This window comes from Clavelina lepadiformis, chromosome 2 (genome assembly GCF_947623445.1).
Source record: "Clavelina lepadiformis chromosome 2, kaClaLepa1.1, whole genome shotgun sequence".
Classification (NCBI taxonomy): Eukaryota; Metazoa; Chordata; class Ascidiacea; order Aplousobranchia; family Clavelinidae; genus Clavelina; species Clavelina lepadiformis.
In genome coordinates this window covers 15,583,905-15,608,754 of record NC_135241.1, presented here as the reverse complement: position 1 = coordinate 15,608,754, position 24,850 = coordinate 15,583,905, and the positions used below count along the sequence as shown (strand labels likewise).

Genomic DNA, 24,850 nt, shown 5'->3' with positions numbered 1-24,850 from the left:
ACAGTGCGACGCGGTCGTTGCACTGTTCATCCGGGTGAGAATGTATTTGGAACAATTGAGGCAATATTTGTACGACGTTATGAGCTTTTCACTAAGATCTTCAGATAAGTTTACTTTGCGTTGGTTTTCTATTGAACGTTTGCTAGAACGATCCTATTTTTGAATAACACTTCATAAAATTCTATTGAATTGAGGGTTTGACAATGTTTTGCGAGATGTGACACTAACTCGATTTCATACCTTTAAGTCGTTTACATTGCAGAGCAAACGACACTTGTTAAAAATTTTTATCTGCAAGATTGTTACAAAAGCTGTGCAGTTATGCCACCCAGAAAAAACACTGTGCGTCCGAATTTCGACTTCGCAACCATGCAGAGAAGGCGAAAACTAAAATCAGAAAAATCCAGGGATAAAGAGGCAGATAGGATCCTTAGATTGGTGCTAAAGCGGACAGGTGGAATTAGGATAGATGGAGAAAACCGAACGTTTTCCTTGAAGTTTTCCGGTCTTCAGCTTGAAAGCTTGCCGATAGAAATTTTTGAAGACGAATTTTTGTACGAAAAATGTGAACGCTTCCTGGTCGGCTTAGATCTCTCCGCCAACAACCTAAAATTTTTAGATAAGGAACTTGGAGATTTCGGGCAATTAAAAACTTTAGATTGTTCAAAAAACAGGTGAGTAACATATGTTGTGAATTCATTATCTAAATTAAATGCAATATAGTACGTTTTTCGAAAGCTTCAAAGTAAAGTTTTTGTGCGCATGTTTTATGTTACTTGTATTTTATACGCGCTTTTATCAGTGATTTTAGTATACGTTAAGCATCGATCGCTATTCCTTGTTCAGCCTCTTAGTCTTCTGGTATAATGAACTAAAGTACTTTTAACTTGAAGTTGGCTATAATTTTCAGACTCCGTCTTCTACCGTCGACGATTTGTAAATTGTCTGCTTTAACCGAATTGAACGTCACTTACAACGTTCTTATCTTGCTCCCACGCAACATCCACAAATGCTCGCAACTGACAATGATTCGAGCAGCTCACAATAAAATACGCGCTCTTCCACCGCAGATCGGGTTTATACCTTCCCTTCTGATGATAGATGTTGGTCACAACAGGATCAAGTACAATAGGACCTTCTTGTATTGTAAAACTTACTTGGGCATTCTTACTGGTTGTTTGATTGTTTATTTCCATTTAGGTCGATTCCAAAATCTGTGTACTACATCAAAAAAGTCTTGAATGTGTCCAGTAATCAGCTGGGCTGTCTCCCTGAACCCGATACGAAGAGACCTCGTCGCATACGATGCATCGAAGCTTCCCACAATCATATTGACCACATTTCATTAAAAATATCAAGCTTACAAATGTAAGTGAAATATAATGTTTGATATATGTTGTGATGTTTGTAATACAATGTAACCTATCATTTTGTTTGCTTTATATTGATTACCGGAATCAGAGACAAAAGCTTCCAAAGTTTTAGTTAATAACTTGTTTTGTATCTTATGTATATCTTATGAATATTTTTCTTTTTTACGTCAGGCTTCAATCTCTTAATCTCTCAAACAACCATCTGGTGAGTCTTCCTGAAACAATTGGCAATTTACAGCAGCTAATTGGCTTGGACTTATGCGAAAATAGATTGGAGCATCTTCCTGAGAGCGTTGGCTCTCTGGATAAACTGCGTTTGTTGGATTTAAGAAAGAACAAATTGCAAACATTGCCAGAATCTATGTCCAAGTTAGAAGACCTTGTAACATTAGACTGCGCTGAAAATTTAATTGATTCCCTACCTGAAAATGTGAAAGCTCTCAAAGCGCTTCAGGTAAAAAGTTTCTTCAGAGTTTTGACTTTTTAAGTTTGTTTGCATTAAGTGCAAGAAATCAAATCTGATATTTATTGCAGAGTGTCGACTTCTCAAAGAATCAAATTCGTCATATTACGGATATCTCCGGAATGCCTGATCTGGTGACAATGGATCTGTCGCATAATTGTCTTTCTCACATTGACAATATAGACGAAATGCCTGTCCTGGCTAATTTAAACCTTTCTGACAACCAGCTTGAGGAACTTCCTGAAACACTTGGCAACCTCTGCTCTTTGGAAAAAATACAAGCTGCTAACAATCAACTGCAAAATTTACCGCAAAGCGTCGGGCGCTTAAGGTTTGCTTCTTTGCATTGAATATTTTCGCACGGTTTTACGTTGTAATGAAATGGTTGTTTATTCGACCTTAACCTGTAAGGTTGACCATTTCACTTACAATGTTTGTCCGTAGAATTGTTTATTGCGCTCGATGATATATGAGTCTCACAATTGTTACACAAATATCACAACTGTATATACTGATTATATTGAAGCTTCTTTGAACGATTACATTTAAATAAAACATTGGGACAGCTACATAATAAAGTCGACCACTTTCTAGGGTTGACTTAGTAGACTGTCACGCATTGAACACTATGAATAATAACACACGCAATATAGGCATGCACGGTATTTTTGTCACGACTTAATACGATAAGCAGGAAGTAATCGATTACGTAACGCAATGCTTTGCTATGCCGATTTCCGTAAACAAAACAGTATAATTTAATATCTACTTATCGTTACAACGTTATAGATTTCTTAACATGCAGCTTGGCTATAGAAAAATGCTAAGAAAAAATCGTTTTGCTCCATTATACATCAAGCTTTAGCCCATTAAACGCATAAATGTAGCTAAACGTGCTAAAGGTTTGAATGATATGAATTTTATCAATTACACATACAGTTGTACCTTGTTTTCAAAATTTTCAATACAGTAGTTTTAAAGAGCATCCTAATTTTTTGTAGGTCGGTGAGAGAGATCGATGTCACCAATAATCAAATTTCTTCATTTACAACATCTTTGAGGAAATTAGGAAAATTGAAGTCCTTGCAAGCTGGAAATAATGGTCTTACGTCATTACCTCAACCTTTCTGCTTTCTTCGCTCCCTGCATGAAGTCGATATTTCAAACAATGAATTAACTTCATTAACCAGCTTTGGCCCCTTCCCACGTGGTATAAAGCGTCTCAGAGCAAATGGGAATTTATTCAAAGGCAAGTTTAGTTGCAGATTAAAATTAACTGTCTAACTACACTTTCTAGAGAACAAGCCTTAGTAACTTCTTCATAACTGCCACACTTGTAATGTTGTTTGTTTCATTCATGTGGTGTTTTAACAGAGGGCATTCCGGGAAAACTATTCAGTGAGCTTAAATTACTGACCGTTTTGGACCTTTCATCTTCCAAGATCACATCACTTCCAGACAGTGTCGGACGACTTCGTCTCCTTCGTGAGCTTAACCTGGAAAACAACCGAATTAGCCATCTTCCGGAAACCTCTTCTAATCTCTATTCGCTTATGAGATTAAATATTTCAAAAAATGACATGCAAAAGCTTCCAAGTAACGTACTAAAGTGGCGACACCTTGCGGAGCTTCTTGCCTCTAATAACAGGTACTTTGACATTGCCTTTACGCAGTTTTGCATTCTGCAAGTACCACCACACAAAATCGTGATATTACCTCATTATTATATCCGCTGCAAATTCCGAGCTTCAAACTAAGCAGCTTAGTGCTATTGTTACCCTCTCCAGTTTTGTTTGAATGTAGACTAAAGCAACTGCCAGAAGATTTCAGCCAGCTTCCAGAGCTTTTGAAACTAGATGTTTCCCACAATGCTATAGAGGAAGTGGAACCCGGGATTTTTGTCATGTCTCGATTACAGGTTGAAGTCATCACCAAGTTTAAGTATAGCCTTGGGCTACCATACGTCTTTTTTGAGGATTTGTCCTCCTTTTTCATGACGACTGAATTTTCCTCTGAGGACGCGCTAAAATCCTAAAATGTCCTCCTTTTAGACAATGACATTTTTCATGCTGCTGTTTTTAATTCGAATTGAAAACATCTGGCAACAAATGTAGTAGATGCTTGTTGTAATTTCTAGATGTATTACGATGTTGTTATGTTGATCTGGTAAAGCATTCAGAAAATACTAATCTCTATCGGCGCCAAAGCATTTAAATGAGTTTATTATCATACCATGTGGCATGAGCGTAAACGTTGCATTGTGCTATCACAAACACTGTGTTATAAAAAAACAATATAAGATGGCACTCTGGTTAACTTTTAACAAGGGTTAATTTTTTAGGGGTTAACTTTTATTTTTAATTTTTCAACAAGAGCTTTCGCAAGCATAAACGTGCTTCATCAAGCGTGCTGGTCAATCGCATTTCGTGCTTTTTTTGGCATGAAATATGATTTTGCAAAGTTAGATTCTGTGTTTAAAACGTTTGTCCCTTCCCTTCAAAGAGATTTTATAAACGCCACTGTGCAAGCATTTGGTGGCGAAACGTGTCCTCCTTTTGAGTGACGAAAATATGGTAGGCCTACTCCTTGTAGGCCTATAGCCCAACAACAAAATCAGGCGTAATTGCAATGTAGCTTATGTTTTGTTTGACAGGTACTGCTTTTAAACAATAACCGCATCTCCAAGTTGGAAAAAAATTCGACAGAAGCACAATCATCTCTTAGAGAAGTTGATCTCTCAGAGAATTGTTTGGAAGAGATACAGACGGAATTGGACAACCTATCGAAGGTAAGAGCTAGACATAATCAGACACATAATCAGGGAATTTCAGCTATATGTATGTAATTTTGGAAGGAAGTTGTTATAGGCAAAATATTATTTAGCAACGGTGGAATTTCCATAACACACTCATTGCGTATTTTCTTAACACCAAGTGTTCTGCTTCAATAAAGTTTGTTAGAATTTTTAAAACTTAGCTTCAAAAGACTTTTTTAACAAATATCAGATTCACTATTTCAATGCATCAAACAACAATTTATTGGAAATACCACATGATATACACAAACTGAAATGGGCGTCGTATCTTAATTTTGCTGGAAACAAGGTTGGTTTCGTTATTAATTATCAACATGTAATTTTTGTTTTCAGTAGCCTAGATATACAGTAAATTTCTAATTCTTAATTAGTGGCCTATAGCCTTTGAAACAGACAACCAACTTTAAGTGTAATTGACATGAAACATTTACATAGGTACAAAAACTTCCAAAAAAAATGGATCGAATGAAAGCACTGAAAGAATTGGATCTTTCTCACAACCAAATAGAGCAACTTCCACAAAACATGAAAAGATGCAAGAATCTAGCAAAAATCAACATAACTGGTAAAATTATGCAATGCTGTCGTAAGCTCAACCGTATACAGTAAGCATTGAAGGTTTCGGTGTGTAGCCTTGTAGGCTATTGTATAGTAACCCGTTATAACTAAAATTGTAATCACATCAAATTTCTAATAGCTTGATCAAAGTCTGTTTGAAGAATTTTATTTACGCTCCTTAGGAAATACGGTGACCAATTTCCCGCAAGGATTTTTTAAGATGAGAAAGTTGAAGGAAATCCTCGCTGAAGAAAACCCATTGGCAGAGCCAATTCCTGAAAAATTTCGACCTGCCCATCTCACTCCGGTCACAGAGGAAGGCGCGCTTTACATGGGAGAAGTTGGCTTACAGGCGGTATTTTTCAAAAATTCATTTTTCCTGATTTGGTTTGAAACTTACGGATATTCGACTTTTCAGAATTAAAGTTTCAGATGCAGGATGTTGCATGAAGGCTGATTAATTTACGTTATACATCCGTTTAGAGCGTAACAGATGTTATGAAAGTTGACGCAGAAGTTCAAACAATTTCGAAATCCCAGCTCAAGCGATCTACCAGCAAAAAACCAGCAGCAAGAGAAACTGCTGAGCCGAGGAAAGTGATCAAAGAAGAACCCGCTAACAACGAATCAACTGTCGCTAAAGTAAATGTTTTGTTATTAGTTAGGTTTTTATTTACTTTGTTTTAACTGTATTATGCACATTCGTCTATTTTTTTTATTAAAAAGAAACGACAAGGTAGAGCGACAGAAAAGGCCAGCAGAGCAGCGCTTAAGCCGAAGGACGCTACGCGGGATGCGGTCGTAGTTCCTTCGGCCGGAGATAAGTTGCTGCTTTCTGTTAGGTCAGGAAATAATCCTCCGGAAGAAGGTGGAATTAACAGCACAGATAACCCTGAATATAATCCTCAAGGAAGCAAGAAGGCTGTTCCTTCGAAAACCAAAGATTTACCGAAATGTGTCACTATGAAAACTGGTAAATCGGACAAGCGAAAACAAAGCGGCAAAAAGGTTCGCTTTTCCCTTACTAGAACCCAAAGCACTCTATCCAGCCCTCTTATAAGTGCCACGGGATGAAATAATACAGTTATCAATATAATCTTCAATTCGACTTATAACGGCTTGATCCTGTTAGAATGTTTTGCCACTTTGAAACACAGCTTCCGATAAATTATATTGTTTTGTCGCATGTTAACCCCTTCTGGGTAAAAACATCCAGTTTTAATTACAATATAAACATAATCATTGTAGGTCACATAATGATACATGCATTGTAAAACTTTTTGTACTTTTTGGCAATGTAACTTTTCAACTTGTTTTAATTTTTATTACAACAGTATTTTAGCTGTCGTACATATTATTTTAATCTATGTGTTCTAATGCAACCCATAAATAGCACTTAAACAACAGAATATATACCATAACGCGCACTGTGAACATTGTACAATAAATTGAAATGGAGGATAACGTGGTTGTATTTTAGATAAAATGCACACAGCTACATGGGGTAGGCGCAATATTAATTTCCAATATCTAATGTGCAATAGAACAGAATACAATTACTTTGTACGGTTTTCCAAAAGGAACTTTCTTTAACACAGGTCAAGCGTTAAAATGCATTAAACATTACACGTGCATCTGTTAAGTGCAGGGTATAGCATCTGCCCCCCAAAAAATGACATAGGTCAATAAAACAGTTTATACAAAGTATGCATAATTAATTGAATGCCCATCACTAACCCTCACAACCTTTCGATAAACAGCAAAACAACTAGTAAAATACAAGTTAAAATAAAAGTTTACCCACTAAATGGTTGCAGATATTCCTACATATTGTAATAAGATTTATACACATAACACTATAAACAAAGATTCTACTTTAAACGTACCTTAAAAATATTTTTTTGAAATTTTTTCTTTTAAACGAGAAATATTTATGCTCAGAAAACAGGAGTGATCATTACTGATGTGTTTACCATACAACCTTGGAAATTAGCAGTTAATGCAGCCTTTACAGAACAACAACGTTATGCTTTGCAGCACAAACTGGTGTCGGTGTTAGTATTGAATACACTGAAGGTTGATCTCATGTCACAAAAAATATTTTCAACTGTCAGATTACAAAATACTAGAAATTATGAAAAACATATGCAAAAATATCTATAAAATATAAAGCTGTTTAAAACGAATTAAATGTTAAGAAAAATGTTTAGAAATTGCAGCATTATGGTTTCCAAGATGGTCTTTCAGCATTTGTAGCAGCTGAACCAGGTCGCTGGGCAGACTTTGAACGCAGTCTGCATACGAAACAAAATTTTGCTAAATGTCTCATTGCAAACATTTTTCTACATTTAAAAAATTTGCAACCGTGCATGTGAAACAACATCACTCCAATCATGCAAAAAATTGTGCAACAACATTTTTACCTTGCAGAATGTGGTCTGCTTCCAGCATCACTTCGAGCAGAAAGAGGAACTTTTATTCCAGTTGCAGAAAGTGTATCCTCATTTTCTATGAAATCTCTCAGATGAGCTCTTCTGAATCTTGCAGAACCTTGCAGGCTGTGCTCTAAAAATTACATGATGGTTGCAAGTTCTAGCAACTGAAACAAACTGAGATTAACTACCAGTGCACGAGGAAGGCCTCCTCCAAGCTTGTCTAGCACTGGACGGTCGTCCACTTTCCAAAGCAGCTTGCTGTGAAGCTCTTGCAAGTTGAAGAGCTCGCTCAATAATCTCATCTTTGTCCATATCCTTTTCTATTAAACAAATGTCATACACATAAGTTCAACACTACATATTTGTACCAGGGCACAAAAAAAACAAAAAACAAGTTTCTTACTGGGAGAAAAATCAAGCTTTTGTCTGATATTCGCATCAGTTAGCGGTTTTACACTGGGAGTCTTGATAGATGACCCCGGTCTTTGCTTAATAACTGGCCTTGCACTGCTTGTGCTGTCACGTGGAGTTGGAGGAATATATGGATCATCATAGATACCCTTAATGCAAAAGTGAATAATGATATTGATAGTCTAATATTTCCATCAAAAAAACATGTAAAAAGCTTATTGGTCAAACAATAGATCCTGAGAAATGCAACCAACAAAAAACTGCAGGGCTTGAGTGGTCAAACTGGTCAGATTTGTTGTGAGACAGGGTTTGTCTATAAAGACTTGACTGTCTACAGTTTAGATTGTTGTAAAATGGTGTGAAGGCAAATAAACAAAGCGATTCGACATTTAGGACCAGGATTCATTTGCATATAAGATCAACAAAACTGGGACTGAAAATTGTAGTCACAAAACTGGGGCAGTCTCAATGTCAGACAGACACAAACAAAGGCTCCGTTGTAGTTCTTTCCCAATTTGCGCTTTTACAAACAATTATCAAAAGTAATGTTAGCGTGGGTGTGAAGAATTGTCTGGGAGAAGAAGAATCCGGGAGAACACAGTTAAAGCACACTAATGTAAATGATCAAAGCACAGTTTGCATACAGCTTAATTAAGCTAGGCATATACCTAGCTTACATAAGGTAGCATTTACTATACTTATTTTAAATATAACCTCATGTAGTCACTACTGCTTACCAATCTCGATCCAGGCCTTTCATTGGAGGATGAATCAGATCTTGGTGTGTTTGGTGAGGGGTCTTTAACTTGTGGTGACCATAACAAATGTCTTGCATTTTCGTCCTTGTCATCCCATGGGGGTTTAAATGAAGGCTCTTTTGGTTTAGGTCCAAACAATGTTTCATCAACATACGTAGGTGTATGGGTTCGTAATCTATGAACAAATCAATGAACTTGGCCTAATAAAGACAATTAATTTTTAAATGTTATGATTATCGCCTAGAAGAATAAAACGTCCAAGAAAATATTCAAGCTAAGGGACTCCTATAAACCTTTAATGCAATATTTTCACAACAATTTAAGGTATCATTACAAAGGATTTTTAAAATTTCATAATTTTAAACTTGGCCCTACTTAAGCTCAGTTCAGACAAGTAGTAATCAATTATCAAATAAACTTACAAATTGTAAATCATCAGACAAACTTGAAAATTTTGTACGCTACATCATGATGTGCTAAATAGAATACCAGAATACCTTCAAACTCATATGCCCCAAAACTTGGACAACTTGGATTTTCTTTGGAACTCAAATGTAATCAATGACTAAACATACATATGGAACACTCTTAACAAGTATATTTTACTTTAAAATCAATCCCTTGCAAATACATAGTATTTTCAGCATTTTTGTTGCATTTCTTACTTGTCCAAAGCTGCATTGCTAACACAATTCAAGTTGGATAGGTTTCGAAAAAGTCAAGTGGATATTTTTGGTATCATATATATTCTAGTAATGCATCAATTCACTTAACATTTTTTCTTACCAGAGACATTTATTTTAAAATCAGACTATTTAGAACTTATAAACTTGGAGCAACCTCCAGAACAAATTAAGTTTCAGTTAGGTCATGAAATAAAAACAACAATATTTTAATTTGGGCAACACTTGAGTGTTTGCTGTCAAAAAGCTGGATTCAGAATAGAAGTACCCAGTGCCTAGATATTTCCAAACGTTGTGGATATATTAAATTTACAGTGAGTGGCAAATGCAAAAAAGTTAACATTAAACCAAGAAAAGTTGTCACTAAGTATTATATACTGGACAAAGATTTTTTCTATAATATTTATATTATGGTTAAGCGGAGGACTAGTTTGAAATTTTTTAAATATATACTAAGTGGGGGATGGGGCATGCCCAAAAACGTTTACATAAGTCCTGGGTTTGTGAAACTAGCAATTAGATTGATATAAAATTCTGATAAGTCCTTACCGATACTTATTTGCTGATCGTGCTGAACGTGGTGTATTCGGCTTTGACTTTGACCTAGGTTTTCCATCCTCTTCAGTGTGAAGCAAACCTGTGGAGTACATTGCAATCATTTTTTTAGAATGATGCTGCTGAATAAGATATTGAGGTGTTACAATTACAGTATAAACACACATACATACATACACACACATAAGAAACAATGCGTATTACATAAATTATGAAGCAAAAAGCCTGCATAAATGTGTCATAAAAATAATTACAATATCTGTCAAAGTATTTACCATTAAATGACTTAAAATCAAAAGGAGTCCATAGCAAGGGAGCACCTTTCCTAGTTGGACTTATAGCCCAGGGTGGATCCCACTCTTTATCTTGTGGTAAATGTCTTCTTTCACCTTGTTGAGTGAATCGAGCTGGTGTTCCAAACAATGTTTCATCCACCTCTGACATGTATGACTTTGTGTGATACAAGTTCTTTTTTGGTGGAGGCAAAAGCTGTTTACCCATTAAAGTTAAAGGCGTTTTACTTGAAGCCATTTATGTTTTTGTTTGTTCTTTGACTGTATGCCAATGTAACAACACAATTGTAAAAAGAAGTTTGTTATAGTGATTTAAAATTGGCTGTTGGAAGCTTCAGTTTCATGCTTCTTCATAGCTTCTTGGGAATCAGCTTGCATTTTTTCCATTTTCTCAAGAGTGATTGATTTTAGTGGCATAATCTTCGGCTTGCATAACACAATAGATGGATGATCTTCTTGATATAGTTGGCCAGCTTTAGGAATTACTTCTTTGAAAACATGAGATTTAGATGATGACATAACTCTGTAACCTTAAATGCTACAAAAAGCAAAATATTATCGTAATAAAAAGTTATGACAGGATAAAAATCACAGTCCTATTTGGATAAACAGACTACAAATGTTAAATGGCAGTATAAGTTCATTGATTGAAAATGGAAGGACTTGACATAAAATGTTTTAAGTTCTTTAAAGTTGGCATACAAATAAATTCATACCACTATAATTTTAACTGTTTTGTAAGCACAGAAGAAATAGGTGGATCGCAAACGGCTAAAACGCATATATCATTTTATTGCATACAAATGCAATTTTATTGCATGGGGTGAAGGTGGCTTGACAACCGGCTGTTATCAGCGCAAAAAACTTTCCAGCCGACTTTTAGTGTGATTGTTCACTTGCTTTCTGCTACTCATGTTTTGTAATGTCAAAGTTCGTAATTGTCATCTTTTTCAGGGTGGCTGTTTCCAGTAATCCTAATTTTTACATCCCGATGACGTAATATGTCGTCACGAACAACATAGCCCTGTCTTTTACTGCCAATCAGCAGTCCACACTGTACACTTTGATACACTGTGGGAGTACGTTAATAGATCTACTTATACTCAGGCAACTACCTTAATCCAGGCAACATAATAACACAGGCTATACCACTTTCATTGCAACTTGCTTGAATAATAACTGACGCATTTTGCAGTGAAGAATGTTTGTTGGAGTTTACGCATGATTAATGAAGCGAAGCTGGAATAAAAGTATTTCCCAGATTATGAACCAAAAACCAAAACAAAAATATCTCAGCAACGTTTGTGCCCAAAGTTTCTACATTAGCCTTATTAAAAAAATATTTAACTTAAAAATTTTAAATGTAATGTCGCAATGTAAAACCATTATAGTTTTAAATACCTTCATAATCACTATGACAAAAAAATGTAAAACAACTTCTATAGTGCACTGAATAGCGTCGTCTAGCGAAGATTGTTTCATAGGAACGCATGTGGTGGTTAAGGTTAACAGCTGATCAAAACAGGCCTAACAACTAACAAGTAAAACATGGTAAATTTGCTCAGGAAGGTCGAAGTCGAAAAGGAAGGTTACATTGATTTTTCTTGTTGTGCAGGGCCGAATTAAACTGATTCAGTAATCAGTGCTCCTAACACGTCCAGTCTACCGGTCCGTCCAACTCCTAAGACTTCCTTAAATGTAGTGCTTGATGCTGCATAGTGCATGCTCTTTGTAATTATACTGTATAAACAGGTATATTGACAAATAATACGACTGACGTCATCAACTACCCCAATTTATGCAATGGCGTTGTTTGAAACTCGGAAGTGTAGATGTAGTCACGATTTTGTCATTCAAGACTTTGTTATCAGGAAAATTGTGCATTTAAAAAAATTGGACATGTCACTTCATCTAGGCTATGAGTACGGCTAACCTGTAGGCTGTAACGCTCTCACCTGGATAATACTAAAATATACAGGTTTGAGTGGTACCATCAAGGGGTTCAAAAGGTACCACTTTGTTCAAATGGTTTAAAAGGTATCACTTGATTCGAATTGCTCGGGTTGTACAGATGTACCGGTATATGCTTTGCGTCAAGTGTATATAGTATATGATGGGTATATTAATGTATTGGAATTAGCTAAATTCAAAGGCTTTATTTGTCCTTGAGAACTTCTTTTGCCTATTTAACTCTTGACTCTGTTGCTTATGCTATCCCGTATTTGTTTCTTCCAACCAGCACAACATTTACAAATGTCCAAATTCTTATATTCCAAATGTAGACATACTTTAAGTACATATTACAAGACATTTATGCATATATATACCATTTTCCAAAACATATTTTCAGAAGAGAGAGCGATTTACTAAAACATTCGTTTTTATCCCTTTGTTCTATATCCAATGAAATAAGGCCACCAGTTCAATGTCATATAAAATTGTCTCAGAAAAAGATGTCCTTTCTAACCAATCACAATCTAACAGCAAGGTTACATCACGGAGATATGTCAACAAGAAGACATGTAAATTCGCAAAACTTAAAGCAAAATTATACGACAAGCACTTCAAAAACCACATCTGTCGTTAAAAACTCAGCAAACCATTTTTCATTTCAAGAACTATCTAACCTTTATTAACGCAAAACTATAATCAGGGTTGCCTTACCGTCCTTATTTCTAAGATTTGTCCTAAAATATGTAATTTGTAATAAAACAGTCTGCATAATAATATGTAATTAATAGAATAGGAGTATTGGACCTCATCCTGACCTCAAATCTACTTTACCATACAGTATGGTGCTATTTTTTGGGTTATTCTCAACTACCAATTTTGTTTGTATTTAGAACTTAATTGATAATAATAAAGTAACTGTGAATGCTGTATTGTGCTGCATTTTTACTTTCAAAATATTTGACTTTAAACAATGGATACTGGTGTATTTGAGGAAGTGGCCAAACAGCTAAAGGACAATCCACAGTTAGCAAGAATGCTAATGGAAGAACAAAAGAAATTGGAAGCTCAGGTATAACTTTATCTAGTAAGTCTCTCCTATTTTAGTGCCTTGAATAAACAAAAGCTTTACTGATTAATTTTTCTTTTAACTTGTACACTGTGCATTTGAGCAGGTGTTTTGTGTTAACTGCACAAATGAAACGTTATCAGTGATTTCACGGTAAATAGATAAAAACACTATAAATCTACATTAATGTATGAGTCTGAAACATTCCATTTTTTATGCATATATTTGCTCTTTCTTTACTTATGTTTAACAATTTAGTATAAAAAAATGTGACCATTTAAAGATGAACAAAACAAACAAAACTTGGTATCATTTGTGTAGCACAAGTAGGGTTTGGACGAAATTAAAATTACTCAAACCAGCTGAGTCTGAATCTTTATCATAAAGATTCGGCTAGGGAATTTGGACTCAGTAGGTAATCACGTAATCTTGCATGTTGAAGATAAAAGTGGAGCTTGAAAGCACATTTACTAGCAATAAAATTTAATTCATTTTTCATTAATTATAAATCAATGCATAACTATCTGGCTATCAGTTGCAAGCTAACGTTACAGAATCTCGGTTTTTAAATTGAAAGATTGTCACCACGGGTGCCAACTTAGACGGTCCAGACTTTGGAAAGGTGCTGCGCTTTCTAAAATCTTTGGGCACGTTAAAATGCTCAAAGTTTTTCTAAATTAAATTCTTGACAATCTCTGATTGGTTTCTTAATTTGTCAATCTAAGCACAAAGCTTTTTTTCTGGAAATCACTTTCTAGCCCATAACGTCTAACTTATTTACAGTATAAAGTCCTGTTTATTCATAAAGTATTTGTACTTAATAAAATTGTGTAGAAATATCTTTTAAGCAAAACAAAACTCGTATATTTTTGGGCTTTGGCTAAGTCTAAAAAGTAAAAACTTTTTTGTACATTAATGGATCCTTTTAATTATGGTTTAAAAATTATACCGTGAAATTTTGCAATTGCGTATACAGTCAGAACTAGTTAATCCGGACCACTTTTTTTCGTCATAAAATGTTAGATATCCGGATTATCGGAAAGCAAAAAATCAGTCAATCTTGCAAATGCAGCACCGTGTTCAAAAAGCAGTATGCACCTTACTCCAATTCAAAGTATGTGTAGGAGTTTAAAAAGAGAAACTGCAACATTATTACGCATAGATAATAATCGGCTATTGTTTTCGTCAACTAACTACTGTATCTAGGACAATCGTGAATCATTTTCGCATCACTCTTAATAATCCGGTTTATTGGATTTTATTGCTATTTATTTAGCACATTTGTACTAAAACTTTTGTGTCGGAGTCGAACAGCGGGGTTTCCGGATTAAAGGGGTAAAAAGCATAGGAAGAAATCCGTTCCCGGCAGTTTGTGTCAGATAAAAGGTAATCTGGGTGTTCGTGGTTCGGATTAATGAGGTCTCACTGTACACGCACCTTGACACTGCAAGCCTGCTGAACAACATGCTGCATGTCCTTATTTTGAACCCTGAAACTTCTATTTTAACTCTTTGGCGAGCGTTATGTTCTCTGTGCAAGGCACTTCTAGAGAAAGATGCCGAATTAACCAATAGTTAACCAGATAATCGTGTGGTAAAACACAATTTATCGCACCAGGTTTTATTTTGTCCGTTTTACATCTCTTTTATAGACATGGTATTGTGGCAAAGTTGTAAATCTTTATGTCGCACAAAGAGTAGTCCGTTATGCACTGCAATGGGATTGTTCTTTTGTAAAAAGTCCATAGCGAAACTACAATGCAGGGTCTAGTACAGCCAACACGAGACACTTTGTGCCAGGAATGATTAAATTGCATTGCCTCGCAAGTATTGTTTATATTACAATCATCGTTTTAAACAAGGACGAAAAATCAATGAAAACGAAGTACTTCAGAGCTTGAATAAGTAACCATAATAAACCATTGTCATCTTTTTGTTAAGAAATTAAGTCAAATGGTAAAGTTGCAAAAACTTTCATCGTGCTAAACATTACTATGCTAAGAATTCTGTGTTGTAAACAGGGTAACTTTAATGTCGGCCAAAAGCAATTCAATTACGTTGCCAGTCAACAAATTTCAATAACACAACAAACAGACTTTAACTTCAAATTTTGTTATTTTAAAAATGCAGAGGTGCACTGTTTATCGTACCCATGGTATTTCGACCTATAAGACGTAAAATGTTTCAACTTAATATTTGTTTTATTTTTTTAGGTGCAACTTAAAACAATTGTTAACAAGCTTTCTGTATTATGTTGGGATAAATGTGTTGATAAAGTTGGAACAAGCCTTGGCCGACAAGAGACGTGCTTGGCAAATTGTGCTGAAAGATATTTGGATGTTGATCAATTTATTCGACAAAGAATGTCTGGACAAAAGAAATGACCTTATTTTTGCTTGTACAATTATCTTAAGATCTTAATCCTTTCCTTTCCTGGTATATGTTGTGAAGATGCAATTAAAATGTGTAGAAAGCTAAGTCCAGTACACATATTGTAAAATTTTGTGTTAACATCTACACTGAGTCAAGAAAGAGTTCTCATAAAAGCTTCAATAGACATCTTCTAATGCAAACTGTTTAATAAAATATGTATTAAGTATTTTCAAAATGATGCACAGTGCTATGGATTACATAAATTATAAATGCAAGGTAAACACAAAAGTTTTGTAACCACAATTACAAAAACACTGAGGATAATAGTATGACATTTAACGATAGAAAAAACGCCTTTGGCACATTTACTACACAGTCAAACGTGTTATAGGTATTTCACATATATTGCTACTTTTCTTTACAGGGAACAGGTAATATTTACACCACTAAGAACACAAAATTCAAAATTTTCTGTGGGAATAGGTATATTAGTTATAACCGTATTAGCTGAGCACATGTCACAGTTATTTACTCTATAGGTTGTAACTGGACATTTGTATGATGTTGGTTTTTCAACTTTCGTTTCTGGTGATAGATTCTTTTGTGTAATACTGTAGAAAGCAATTTGAAAGTTAGTGTACAACATGAATTGCTGAAGAAACACTATTGAAAAATTGTTCTATGCAATGCTTATTATTCCTTGAGTTTTGTGAGCACAACATCAATACAATGGCAAAAGTTTCACAGATCATTGTTATTTTTTAAAGTATCATCAGAGGTAGATTTTTACATACCGTGTTATGGATTTTCTCTCAGTCACAACTCTTAGCATTGGCAAGGGATGAGGTTTTTTTGATCTGGTTTCAAGCAACATGCCAGATTTTTTGTCAAAAACGGCCTTGTGAAGGTACAAACCTTCAATGTAAATGGTAGCATATGGAATATTTGGTGGCAAATCCTGCCTTGAAGGATTGAATGCTTTTGAACATACAGCGGGAACAAACTGGAAGAGTTCAAACATAATTAAAATGTAAGTTACATTTATATCCTAAAATCACATAAAAATTATAACTAGTTTACCTCCATGGAAAACGCATATTTATTGAAGTCTTGATGACCAGCTCTAGCAACAGCAAACAAAATGCTTTGAAGAAAAATATCTGGACGAATGAACACAGCTAAATTATAAGTGGACAATGTCTGTGTCGCGGATGAAACTCTCTTGGAACCCAGAGAACTTTCCTGCAAAAATTTTTTATTAAAGATCTAAATGAACAATCCCCTTTTGAAATGAAAAGTATCAAAAAAAACATTGCAAGCTCACAAAGCTAAGAGAATCCTACAACAAGTAAACTAAAACACCAAAAGTATTACCGAAAGTTTCTTATCTGTTTGAAATTCTGAATCAATTGCAGTTGTTGAACCTGTTGCCATGTTCATATACTTGCTTAACAACGTTACACGCTGATCCAAATCATTAATCAACTTTGAAAAAGTAACGGTATCACAAAAGCAAAGCAAATCAGGATACGATTGGTGCCAAAGTTTAGGAATCTGATCATGAGAAATGCATTCCAAGATGCTCATCACATCTATGGCTGACTGTAAAGAAAGAGGAACAAATGGAATTTAGTATTTCTGAAACAAACGCCCACAAAGAAGGATTTATTACACATTAGGGATAATTTTGAATTTTACCTCATTTTCCCTTTTGATCACTGAAAGACACAAAGTAAGGTCTGATTGAAGAATATGGTAAATCATGTTAAACCTCTCCACTTCAGCAGAATAGAAACCCATCATCACAGGAGATAAGATTTTGTTGTTAAGCTTTGGTTTTGCTGATTCTTTCACCTGTTAAAAACACAATGATGAAATGAAACATACAACAGCCCATAAAACTGAATAACATAAAATTAATAACTCGTTTATGTATATCGAGTTGACTGGAATAACAAAATACTAAAAGTGAGACTACTGTGACCAAAACAACACTACAGTAGGGAAAAACATGCAGCTACCTGGACAAGTAGATTTTCCAAAATTCGTTTCACTTGAACTTCATGAGCCGAAATAACAAGTCTACTATCAGTATTACTGCAAATCTCTCCAGCTTGCAATAGCTTGAATGTACTAATAGCTTGCAGTTTGCTGGCCAGTTTCTTACTAAAAGTTTGTGTGATGGCATTTTCTGCCGATGTATGCAAACCCAGACTTTTAAGACCTGGTTTCTGCACAGAAGTGTAAATTTTCCGTAAATATATTTTTAAACAAAATGTGTTCAATTTAATGCCTTTGAAATACATACTTGTAATAAGTAGTTGAAAACATGGTTTAAGTCATCACTGTGCCGTATTAGTGTGGTAATTTCAGCAACTAAGTCACTATGGCTCCCTTTTGTATCCAGAAAGATGCATTGATGGACAATTTCTTTCAAGATTTCCAAATCCCTGCAGATAGACGGGATTAAATTACAATTTGAATTAACTTTCACTTTATGGTAGACACACAATGACAACATTTCTGACATCACCTAGGCTCTGATATGTGGCGCATAGGAACCGAAGAGCAGAGTCTTTGAGATACATTTTCATCTTTAGTCAGCATAAGCACACCAAGTGCATCGACAATCTCTCCGTCAGTCCATGAACATGACTTGGCTAATGACGACTTTCCAAAGTGTGAACGTTCCAGTAAAATTCCATGCAACATAGAAAGTTGCATAAGCAATCGTTTTTGTTCTTCAGTCAAACCATTTCTATATGTTAAAGCTGCTCTCACATTGTAAGGGACCTCTACGTGATTTAAAGTCATATGCTTAACAGAAAAGGCGTTACTAGATGGCACTGTCTTTTGATCAGCAGCGGCTGCAATAAGTGTGTTGTATGTTTTTTTAACAAGATCTCTATGAATGTATGGGGTTTCCAGCACTAAAAATTCCGCATGTTCAACCAAAATCTTCGGCAAAGCACGATTGATGTCATCATGTCTTCGTGTTACCAACCATAAACGAAACTTTTGGTCACAGACTAATGAAGATAGGTTTAAACCTTCAGCAGACACGGATACTGCAGGGGTAACCTTATTTTCCAGTTTAACTGATTCATCTGTCGTTGTTGAGATGGATCTTAAAGCAGATTCGCTTTGATGCAAAACTGTCTCATCAGATTCCACAGTTGAATCCACAATGGTTGTTAAAGTTGTAAGAAGCTCAAGAAACTTCTTAGGCCATTGGCTTGAAAGATGACAGTCATTCAGTACTAGCCATCTTCCTTGTGTCATGCACTCCTCTAAAACCTCACCAAGGTTATCATCAAACGGTGCAGATCTGTTATGTAGAAAAAAGCACCCGTTATAATGAAATGCATTAATAGATTTTTCAAATAGTATGATTTGGTGTTAATGGGGTAGTTACAAAGGATTAGGTGAACTAATGTTACCATTAAACAACTTGCTTTTAAATGAAAATAATAAATTAGCAAGTTTGTGCAAAATTACCAAAAGATTATCACCAAATTTGGTTGTATAAAATGCCATTTGGTGAGCATAACAAAATCTTAATTCTGTCAACGTTTTGTTAACTCAAAGCTTCATCAGCTAATGTCGGTTAGCTGCATTGCGGTGAAAATAAAATTTACATACATAAAAATATTGCAACTAACCATATAGGATAACAAAACGTTGGCAGAATAAAGATTTTATTTATGTCGACCTTCAAAATAGTGTTTCTATGCTATGCCTTGTGGCAAATAGTACATTTTCTAAAGCAAGGTTTTGTCTTCATTCCATTATTTTAGTTCTTTTTACCAAAATTTTATCAAAACCAACCTTTCAACAACTTGTATGCCCTTTTGCTTTGCAGCACTAAGTAGATGATGACTTGGTAAAAAGCATGACTCTGCAAAAAAAAAGTCTATCAAACTCTCCAACAAAGATCTGATTTTAGTAACTAATGACATGCGATGGATAGCAGCGTCACTGAAGTTAAAGAAATTGGTACAAGCTCTCTACCTGTGGGCACTGGAGGCAAGAGCAGTACACAAGGGCAACGGTGATTTAGCAATGAAAATGTCTCATCAAAGTCAAATATGTTTGGCTTATTAGCAACACCACCAAGAATGCTCGAATTAAGATCTTCCAAAATTTTTGAAAAAAGTTCTGGTTTAATTGTTTTCCAAAGGAGCGCTTTCTGTCCAAGGGTAAGTCCTGGAACAAAAACCTATTATTTTAATAGCTAAACAAAAACATGTGTATATGAAGAAGTATATGTGACATTGCACATTAACCATGTGATATGAATGACATAGTATAACTAACCATGCAATTTATTGCAAGGGGCATGACTTAACAAAACAGGTGGATTATCGAGATATTCCTGCCAACGATTTGGCTTAGTAGACATCGAATAGCATAAGCCAGCGAAAACTTTGCTGTGCCGCTGCTCAAGGCTTATCACATCATTCCAGACAGCATCACTTATCCACAATGGTTTCACAAGCTTTGACAAGTTAGCGTGGTGGATATGTTTCCCATACTTGGCGCTCTTTAAATATGATAAATGCAATCTGCTGTTTTTTTTATTATATTGATTTGTACACAACTATGAACAGTTTTGTTCTAGACTTGAAGAATTGTAGTAACTACCGGTACATAATAAAATTTAAAATGGAATGTCTTACTGCATCGTTATCAAAACCCAAAAGCTCATTCCTTTCATCGTTTGTAATTTTACCATCGAGAACCATTTTCTCAACAGAAAGAATTGAAATGAATACAAGGAGATCTTCATGAGGAAATTTTCTTGATAAAACTGTGAGTACGTGTTCGGTGAAGCTTTGGTTTAACTCAATAACTCTTGACTGAAAAACATTTATTGGAATGATGTTTGCTAAATGAACAACTTAACCCATTGCAAGTAAGCTTAGGTTAACATTAATTTTAAAACAGCAGTCTGCTATACACATTTTCATGATTGTGTTAAGTAAAACAGTCTATTATTTTCATATTGTATTGTTACCTTTTGTAACGCCCCGCCAGTTCCTCCAGCACTACCGCTGCTGATGTTTCTACTGCCACGTAAACGTGATTTCACGCATGTGCTGAACATTGCAATGAAGTGAGACGCTGTTGTATGATAGAGACACTGATTCAAGAGTGAAGCCTGCTCTAGTGCTCTATATAGCAATCGACCATGTTGTGCTACTTGTGAGAGATCAGTTTTTTTCTGCAATGCAGTGCATATAAGCATTGTGTTTAACAATTTTTATGTTTCTGCACCTTTGAGATAAAAAAAAAAAACACAAAACATCAGAGCTTTATTTGTTTCTCAGTCCTAAACCATCAGTATGGTACTATGATGTATATAAAGCAGGGGAAATGTGCATACTAAATTTTCCAACATAAAATCGTTAAAACAGAAACAAACCTTCATCAGCTTTACTTCCATTGCTAAGGTTTCTTTTAAGCTTCCTGTAGTGGTCAACGAATTGCGTTTACAGGTTTGAAATGCTGGAAGTATATCATCATCAGACAATAATTCCTTCTCTGCATTGGCCACCTAATAAAACACAAAAAACATAAAGAGAGGATGAATTTGAGCAATGTTTACATAAAGCATTTCTATCAGCAAGTTTTAAAAGTGTAATGTATTTGTAAAATAACAGAGAAAATTTCTCTATCTACTGTACCTTGAGAAGAAGATTGTTTTGCAACTGCCCAAGTTGTTCTTCAAGATGGAAAATGTCAGCTTCCACAAGCCGTTTTTGTGCCTCGAAATCTGATCTTTCTTGACGTAAAACAATTTGCTCCAGTTTCTCCTCCAAAGCAGACAGATCCAAAGCCATATCAGTAACAGCTAATTTGTTTAATGGCATCATGTAATATTTGTTGGTTCCAGCAAGTAAAACAGACTGAACTGGAAGACTGGTACTCAGAAATAAACGGAAGTTTGGATGTAAGGTACTGATATTCAGGTAATTTTTCAAGCTGTCTTTTTCAAATAGAGGGGTCTTTTGTGAAAGAGCTTGTTCAAGATTTTTAACTAACACCATTGCACCATTGAAAGCTGCACTTTTCAACAATGATGATAACTGTGGATCATCACTTTTGCAAATCCATAACTGATCCAATGGGAATGACAATGGGGTCTCCGGTATGCTCTAAACCAAAAATAACATACAAAATTACTTAAATGTCAACAATGACATGTAATTAAAAATAACATGTAACCAGAATCGGAATCTCTATATCAGCGTGGTCCAACTACTTTTGACTTACGGGCCACTTTACAAAAACGTGACAACTTGCAGGCCACTATTATGACGTAATAGACAAATGGATGATGTGATGCAATGATGATGTCGCAATTATTGGATTATGCCAAATTTCTGACTGTTGCGCAATAGCCAGTATTAGGGTTCCAATTTAAAAGATACATAACATGAAAACTGTGGAATATTTAAAGGAAACAAAAACGTCCGGAACACTAGGTACATATCAGCCTTTAAGAAGCCCAGTTGTACTGACGAGACCTGATAGGTTGAAACAGTATAGGCCCTGCTGTCTACAACTTTGAATTAAATTTTTGACACTTTTCATCCAAATGCTATGCTTGTTCTAATTGAAATAAATTAAATCAATACTGTGAAAGCTCGCGGGCCGCGGGCCTGTAGTTGGACCACGCTGCTCTATATCATGTGACATTTTTACCTCAGGTGCACTTTCTTGAACAGATTCTTCCTCATTTTCTACCAGAATTTCTTTATTACTTTTTTCCTCATCACCAGCATCATCTTCGAACCTAACTTTCGACTCACGAGTTGATGTCCTCGAAACAACTTTTTCAACAACTGATGTGGTAGATGCGCTTACTGTGATTGTTACCTACAATAAATGTATTTCCATAAAGTGGTTCTTTGTTTTCATATCAATTTATTGTCTTCACAAACAAAAGAAATTCAATCTGGCTCAACCTGCATTATTAAGTACATTGAAAATAAAATAAGATGTTGTATAACAAATTAAAAAAACACGGAAGTGTGAATACTTCAGTCTCCGTTAAACTTTCTGTTTCCATTTCGTTCTCATGGTCAGAAGATAAAGATGATTCATCCCCAACATCTTCAATAATCCCGAGGCTGTCTGCCTGACTAGTTGCTGTGGTAGATGGCCTTGACTGCTCAAAGGACGTTGCAGAATCTACAAAGAATTTCTTAGTTCAACTATTCTCTTTAACAACCTGTTTGTATTTCAACTATCTTACTGTAAAGCAAAGTGCAACTAAAGAAGTAATGTCAATTTACAGGTCTACAAAATACTATAACATTTGCAAACCCCATGAGCTACCACACTATGTTATGTATAGAACATGCTTTTTTGGTGTACCAAATCATGTACCTGATACAAACTCCGAAATTTCCATGTCACGTCTCAAATTCTCAAAAATAATTTTTAACCATACTTCAGCTTGGTTATCAGGATCATGTATGAGGCACCAAGAAATATCTTGATGCAAAGCAAGGGCATGTATTCTCATGGCATTTTGTCTTGCATGTTGGTTTCTCAGCATATTTTTTCTGTGCCAGTTCCTTTGTTCACTTCGACTTGACAAAATATCTCTCATCGTTAGGTTATCACGCACCTGTAATTATCATAAATCGATATGATTGTATTCCATTATTTCCATACACAATGCGACAAGTATAACATTCAAATTTCATCTTTTCTTCATCAAAGATTTTACTAATTGTTTCAACTGCATTCGATCATGTCTACATAAAGCAATATAACATTGATGTACCTTCAATAAACCTCTAGTCTTGACACCATGCGTTGAATTGGAAGACGAATAGTCCTCTTCTACATCGTCATTCCAAATTGAGTCTGTTTCCGTCTTGCTTTCAGTTGATGCACTTCCAACACCAGAATGCCTATTTGTGTTTGCTTTTTCACTTTCACTTAATATTTCCAAAGTTTGAGTTTCGGCATCAATGTAGCCCTATTGAAATATAGAAAAGTATTGGAATTTTATTTCAAACTGCAAAAAAAGTAAAAACATGCAGTGCTAATTTTAGCGATAGTTTTGGATACTCAAACATACAGTTTTGATAATTTTCATCCAATGTTTCAGTGCTAGATCACGCTGTTCATTTCCAAGTAAACCATAATATGCTACGCAAGCGGCGGTGACGGCACTATCTCCAACCGCTGATTCAAGAAATGACTGAGCTTTTCCCTTTTCTTCTCTCCAATCATTGATATGATCATTCATATTATTCATTAGAATTTGTGCCTTAAGTTGGAAAAAAATATTTCTGTGCGAATTTGTAAATTCCAGAGAGTGGTATTAAGTAGTGCATTACTTTATTGATCATATCTTCTAAAGTCCTCAGCCTCTTTTCATACTGCTTCACCAGCAGACTGGCATTTTTATGTTTCTGGATCTTAGAGTCTAACTCTTCCTTAATTTGGTTGCATCTGAAAAATATTGATAAACCACTGATGTAAATAAATTTCAACAACAAACAATGTATAAATCTGTATATTACCTCACTCTTTTCGAACCAAGAGTAGCTTGAGCAGTTTTAAGTTTGGACTCAGCTTCTCGCTGTGCTTCAATCTTAGGCTCCAGGTATCTAAGTGCTTTAGCATAACAATATATTGCATGGACCCAACGGCAGACCATTGAAGCAGCCATGCTACCTTTCTTAACATGCGCAACCTGAAAACACAATTTTTTAAATATCATATATAAATTCACGTAGATATATACTGTAAATAGTTACCAAGTTTTTCAGGCTGCTAACTGGGATAAATTGATCAACCTCACATAATATTGGATTACAAAGATTGCGTTCTTCATCGCAGACAAAAATACTTAATTACATGTCAAGGCAATGTTGTGACATGAGTGCTCAGTCAGTTATTACAAATCAGGAGGATTCAGTGTTGTGTTGTTCTACGTTGTATCGTATTGTTTATAATGTTTTTTTATAAATCCTTATTTTCTTTATACATTTGATAGTTTCAGCAAATTAGATTAAGCATAACAATTTAGCCTCGAAATTTATACTTAATACAAACACCAGCGTCTGGCACATATATTTCACATTGTGAC

General features: G+C 35.2%; 5 protein-coding genes across 6 annotated transcripts in view; 2 read left to right on the top strand and 3 right to left on the bottom strand.

The window, feature by feature from the left end:
- The first annotated feature begins 321 nt into the window (after positions 1–321).
- Positions 322–6,283, top strand: LOC143445901 (uncharacterized). Its single transcript, XM_076945290.1, has 14 exons — positions 322–674; positions 911–1,123; positions 1,201–1,368; positions 1,545–1,827; positions 1,908–2,167; positions 2,838–3,085; positions 3,211–3,484; positions 3,640–3,754; positions 4,490–4,624; positions 4,842–4,940; positions 5,087–5,216; positions 5,392–5,564; positions 5,693–5,851; positions 5,936–6,283. The coding sequence occupies exons 1-14, from the start codon at positions 322–324 to the stop codon at positions 6,281–6,283; spliced, it is 2,958 nt and encodes a 985-aa protein (XP_076801405.1).
- Positions 6,284–6,361: 78 nt separating this feature from the next.
- LOC143445902 (uncharacterized) lies at positions 6,362–10,582 on the bottom strand. Of its 2 annotated transcripts, none has more exons than XM_076945291.1 (7): positions 10,327–10,582; positions 10,046–10,133; positions 8,793–8,988; positions 8,048–8,204; positions 7,833–7,964; positions 7,633–7,774; positions 6,362–7,503 (listed from the first exon to the last, which is right to left on the bottom strand). In XM_076945291.1, the coding sequence occupies exons 1-7, from the start codon at positions 10,580–10,582 to the stop codon at positions 7,431–7,433; spliced, it is 1,044 nt and encodes a 347-aa protein (XP_076801406.1). In that variant the 3' UTR covers positions 6,362–7,430. The 2 variants fall into 2 exon arrangements, with proteins under 2 accessions (XP_076801406.1, XP_076801407.1); XM_076945292.1 differs by having other exon boundaries at positions 10,372–10,582.
- A 74-nt stretch (positions 10,583–10,656) lies between these two features.
- Positions 10,657–10,903, bottom strand: LOC143445903 (BBSome-interacting protein 1-like). Its single transcript, XM_076945293.1, has one exon. It carries the CDS (start codon positions 10,861–10,863, stop codon positions 10,657–10,659), a length of 207 nt encoding a protein of 68 aa, XP_076801408.1. The 5' UTR covers positions 10,864–10,903.
- Positions 10,904–13,169: 2,266 nt separating this feature from the next.
- Positions 13,170–16,479, top strand: LOC143445312 (putative mitochondrial import inner membrane translocase subunit Tim8 A-B). Its single transcript, XM_076944334.1, has 2 exons — positions 13,170–13,366; positions 15,576–16,479. Exons 1-2 carry the CDS (start codon positions 13,268–13,270, stop codon positions 15,744–15,746), a joined length of 270 nt encoding a protein of 89 aa, XP_076800449.1. The 5' UTR covers positions 13,170–13,267; the 3' UTR covers positions 15,747–16,479.
- The window catches only part of LOC143445311 (dynein heavy chain domain-containing protein 1-like), a 38,232-nt gene continuing 29,318 nt past the window's right edge, over positions 15,937–24,850 (bottom strand). The window contains exons 77-98 of the mRNA XM_076944333.1: positions 24,282–24,454; positions 24,096–24,210; positions 23,834–24,025; positions 23,534–23,731; positions 23,131–23,374; positions 22,781–22,932; positions 22,444–22,617; positions 21,423–21,893; positions 21,161–21,292; positions 20,753–20,959; positions 20,415–20,594; positions 20,053–20,278; positions 19,747–19,941; positions 19,564–19,633; positions 18,269–19,063; positions 18,044–18,185; positions 17,757–17,966; positions 17,434–17,589; positions 17,110–17,337; positions 16,816–16,977; positions 16,530–16,738; positions 15,937–16,346 (exon numbers count right to left, since the gene is read on the bottom strand). Of these exons, the coding sequence (XP_076800448.1) occupies positions 16,154–16,346; positions 16,530–16,738; positions 16,816–16,977; positions 17,110–17,337; positions 17,434–17,589; positions 17,757–17,966; positions 18,044–18,185; positions 18,269–19,063; positions 19,564–19,633; positions 19,747–19,941; positions 20,053–20,278; positions 20,415–20,594; positions 20,753–20,959; positions 21,161–21,292; positions 21,423–21,893; positions 22,444–22,617; positions 22,781–22,932; positions 23,131–23,374; positions 23,534–23,731; positions 23,834–24,025; positions 24,096–24,210; positions 24,282–24,454 (4,824 nt within the window). The 3' untranslated portion in view covers positions 15,937–16,153. The remainder of the gene's footprint in view (positions 16,347–16,529; positions 16,739–16,815; positions 16,978–17,109; positions 17,338–17,433; positions 17,590–17,756; positions 17,967–18,043; positions 18,186–18,268; positions 19,064–19,563; positions 19,634–19,746; positions 19,942–20,052; positions 20,279–20,414; positions 20,595–20,752; positions 20,960–21,160; positions 21,293–21,422; positions 21,894–22,443; positions 22,618–22,780; positions 22,933–23,130; positions 23,375–23,533; positions 23,732–23,833; positions 24,026–24,095; positions 24,211–24,281; positions 24,455–24,850) is intronic.

Bases quoted from the DNA above. Each gene is read 5' to 3' on its own strand.
- LOC143445902 (XM_076945291.1), bottom strand. From the start codon at position 10,582: ATGGCTTCAAGTAAAACGCCTTTAACTTTAATGGGTAAACAGCTTTTG. The intron at 8,989-10,045 runs GTAAGGACTTAT...ATTTGTTCATAG, and splicing joins CGATCAGCAAATAAGTATCG to ATTACGAACCCATACACCTA. The intron at 8,205-8,792 runs GTAAGCAGTAGT...TTTTGCATTAAG, and splicing joins AAAGGCCTGGATCGAGATTG to GGTATCTATGATGATCCATA.
- LOC143445901 (XM_076945290.1), top strand. From the start codon at position 322: ATGCCACCCAGAAAAAACACTGTGCGTCCGAATTTCGACTTCGCAACC. The intron at 1,124-1,200 runs GTACAATAGGAC...ATTTCCATTTAG, and splicing joins GTTGGTCACAACAGGATCAA to GTCGATTCCAAAATCTGTGT. The intron at 3,086-3,210 runs GCAAGTTTAGTT...GTGTTTTAACAG, and splicing joins AAATGGGAATTTATTCAAAG to AGGGCATTCCGGGAAAACTA.
- LOC143445312 (XM_076944334.1), top strand. From the start codon at position 13,268: ATGGATACTGGTGTATTTGAGGAAGTGGCCAAACAGCTAAAGGACAAT. The intron at 13,367-15,575 runs GTATAACTTTAT...TTATTTTTTTAG, and splicing joins AAAAGAAATTGGAAGCTCAG to GTGCAACTTAAAACAATTGT.
- LOC143445903 (XM_076945293.1), bottom strand. From the start codon at position 10,863: ATGTCATCATCTAAATCTCATGTTTTCAAAGAAGTAATTCCTAAAGCT.